This window comes from Cyprinodon variegatus, unplaced genomic scaffold (genome assembly GCF_000732505.1).
Source record: "Cyprinodon variegatus isolate N-32 unplaced genomic scaffold, C_variegatus-1.0 Scaffold500, whole genome shotgun sequence".
Classification (NCBI taxonomy): Eukaryota; Metazoa; Chordata; class Actinopteri; order Cyprinodontiformes; family Cyprinodontidae; genus Cyprinodon; species Cyprinodon variegatus.
In genome coordinates, this window is record NW_015150953.1 from 46,091 (window position 1) to 48,995 (window position 2,905).

Sequence of the window (2,905 nt, forward strand, 5' to 3'; positions counted from 1 at the left end):
AACAAGACAAGTACACATAACAAATTATCAACATTAAAAATAGGAATTAGCAATTTATACTTTATCATTTGTACTTGGGAATGTCAGTTTGTTTATGTGTTTGTTAATTTGTGTGCTCAGATATTTTTATTTCTCCTTTTAAATTTGTTATATGTCCTTGTAACCTTTTGATTTCTAATTGTAAATTTCTTAACTTGTGATTGGTACTGCCTCAGTGCAGAATTTTTATTCCCAACTTGAATTAATAATTTCTTAACTTGTATTCTAACAGATGAACATCTGATGTCACATGTGTATATATGAGTTGACAGGGGAAAAAAAATACATTATCCTAAATGTATTTATTACTGACTTTCATTAAAAAATTTAGACCTTTTTAGGGTATTTGTCTTTTATAACAAATGTCTTACCCCATACTAGGATCTCATAATTATGACTTTGACAGTCAGAATTAGGACTTTATATCTAATAATTATGACATACCATTTGTTCTTTCTTACTTTCCAGTGGTGCAAATGTATGGGGTGCTGTTTGCAAAGTTAAGCAGTAAAAATTAGGAGCAATATTTATGGTTATTTAGCATATTTAAGAGAATAAGAGGTCATCTTCTTACTATGTCATTCATTCATTTATAAAAATCTTACTTTGTTAAATAAATATTTAATTAGCAAGCTAAATATTTTGTTTGGAGGAAAATATTTATTTTAAAAACTAAATGTTGAATTTGCAAACAAAATATTTATTTAATAAAATAAGTTTTTTATTGAATGGGATAGTGAAAAAATGACTTGGAAAAAAATAACCCCTTATTTTTCTGTTAAAACAGCTCAATAACCATAAGTATAGCTCCTAATTTATGACTGTTTAACTTTACAAACGGCACCCCATAAAAATGGGCTTCCATAAAAAAAATAATATGGTTGATATAACTCAAATTTTATTATCTTAATTATGATGTATATGTGTGTAAACTGATGTTCTTCCCATCATGTCTTTATTTAAATTTTAGAAGCTAGTCTTCAGGCTACGGAAGAGGATTAGGGCCACTGAAGAAATAAAAAAAGTTAACTGATTTTTAAATATTATTTCAGTTTATTATAGGAAGAAAGGTCAGAATTCTGACTTTAATATCAGAATTCTGAATTTATTCTCAAAATTATAACTTTAATCTCAGAATTCTGACTTTAATCTCAGAATTCTGACTTTTTTTCTCAGAATTCTGACTTTTTTTCTCAGAATTCTGACTTTAATCTCAGAATTCTGACTTTTTTTCTCAGAATTCTGACTTTAATCTCAGAATTCTGAATTTATTCTCAAAATTCTAACTTTAATTTCAGAATTCTGACTTTTTTTTCTCAGAATTCTGACTTTAATTTCAGAATTCTGAATTTATTCTCAAAATTATAACTTTAATCTCAGAATTCTGAATTTATCCTCAAAATTCTAACTTTAATCTCAGAATTATGACTTTTTTTTCTCAGAATTCTGACTTTATTCTCAGAATTCTGAATTTATTCTCAAAATTATAACTTTAATCTCAGAATTCTGTAATTTATTCTCTGAATTCTGCCTCTAATCTTAGAATTCTTAATTTTTCCTCAGAATTCCCAAGCACTCTCATATTATACTGAAATAAAATTTAAAAATCATTTAACTTTTTTTTTATTTTTCCAGTGGCCCTAATCCTCTTCCATACCAGGCAACGGAAGCACGCTCGTAAAAAAATAGCAAAATGGCGGCGGCTCGGAGTTAGCTGTTAGCTAGGCATCAGTGACAGTTATAGAAACCATACAACTGGATAACTTTGATATTTATTTGATCATTTTTTATATTTAACGTGATGACGAAGTTAAACTGTTTTAACCTGGATGGATTCATGGCGGAATTTGGCCGACTGGAACAGGTAAATTAATGTTAGCTAGCTGCTATGGGGCTAGCCTTCCCGCCCGTTGGTGAGGACATTAAAAAAAATACCGTTCTCAGTTAAAACTTTTTATTTATTGAATATTATTGAGTAACATGTTATATAAGTAAATTTATAAGAAAGAGATATATTCACATTTCGCTTAGATGCATTTGCGTCATATCTTGCTGTTCATTTCTTGTTTTAGTTCATATTGCCTTCTTTGATTAGACTTTCTGTTGTTAGCTTTAGTTTAAAGGCCATATTTATCAGAATGAATGAACTTGAACTAAATAACAAGTCGTTTGATTAACATATTATAAGATCTATATATTTATGTGGATAAAAATCAATAAAATTTATGCTTTATGCTGGTTGAGGTCCAGCTTCATGGTTTCTGAACATATTGTCTAAGTTTGGAATTTAAGATCAACATTTACCAGATAGGAATAACTTGGGGAAAAGGAGGTCAATTTATGCTTTCTGAATTTGATGTTCTGCATTCATGTTAGCTGTTCATTTATCTGTTTTTTCATTTGTCTCTCTGTTGTCCATCATCCATTCATTTACTGATCATCCATCCACCCACTGCTTTACAGTTAGGTTTTTTCAACCCTGACCTCAATAAAAAAATATCTATAAAAGGTTTATTATGATCTACCACGGTGAAAGTTCACATTGTCCCAGATTACCTGCTCATCACCTCTCTCTTCACGTCTCAGTAATGCTTTCTGTAGTGCATACTAGGGCTGCAACTAACGATTATTTTAAAAATCGATGAATCGGCCAATTATTTTTTCAATTAATCGATGAATCGGGCAAAAAATATTTTTTATATTAACCTCTTTATTCCAAAATAAACATTTTAGACAGAACAAACAAGCACACAAGTACAGGTTGCTCATTAACTGTACTGGTGCAATATGAAAAATAAATGTTTGTGTTAAAACTACGCAAACTTACATGAGAAATGTAGCTGTACATCCACATCTAGTGAAAACT

The 2,905-nt window shown here is 29.4% G+C and overlaps 1 protein-coding gene across 1 annotated transcript in view; it reads left to right on the top strand.

The window, feature by feature from the left end:
- The first annotated feature begins 1,766 nt into the window (after positions 1–1,766).
- The window catches only part of ccdc152 (coiled-coil domain containing 152), a 14,140-nt gene continuing 13,001 nt past the window's right edge, over positions 1,767–2,905 (top strand). The window contains exon 1 of the mRNA XM_015390454.1: positions 1,767–1,903. Within this exon, the coding sequence (XP_015245940.1) occupies positions 1,841–1,903 (63 nt within the window). The 5' untranslated portion in view covers positions 1,767–1,840. The remainder of the gene's footprint in view (positions 1,904–2,905) is intronic.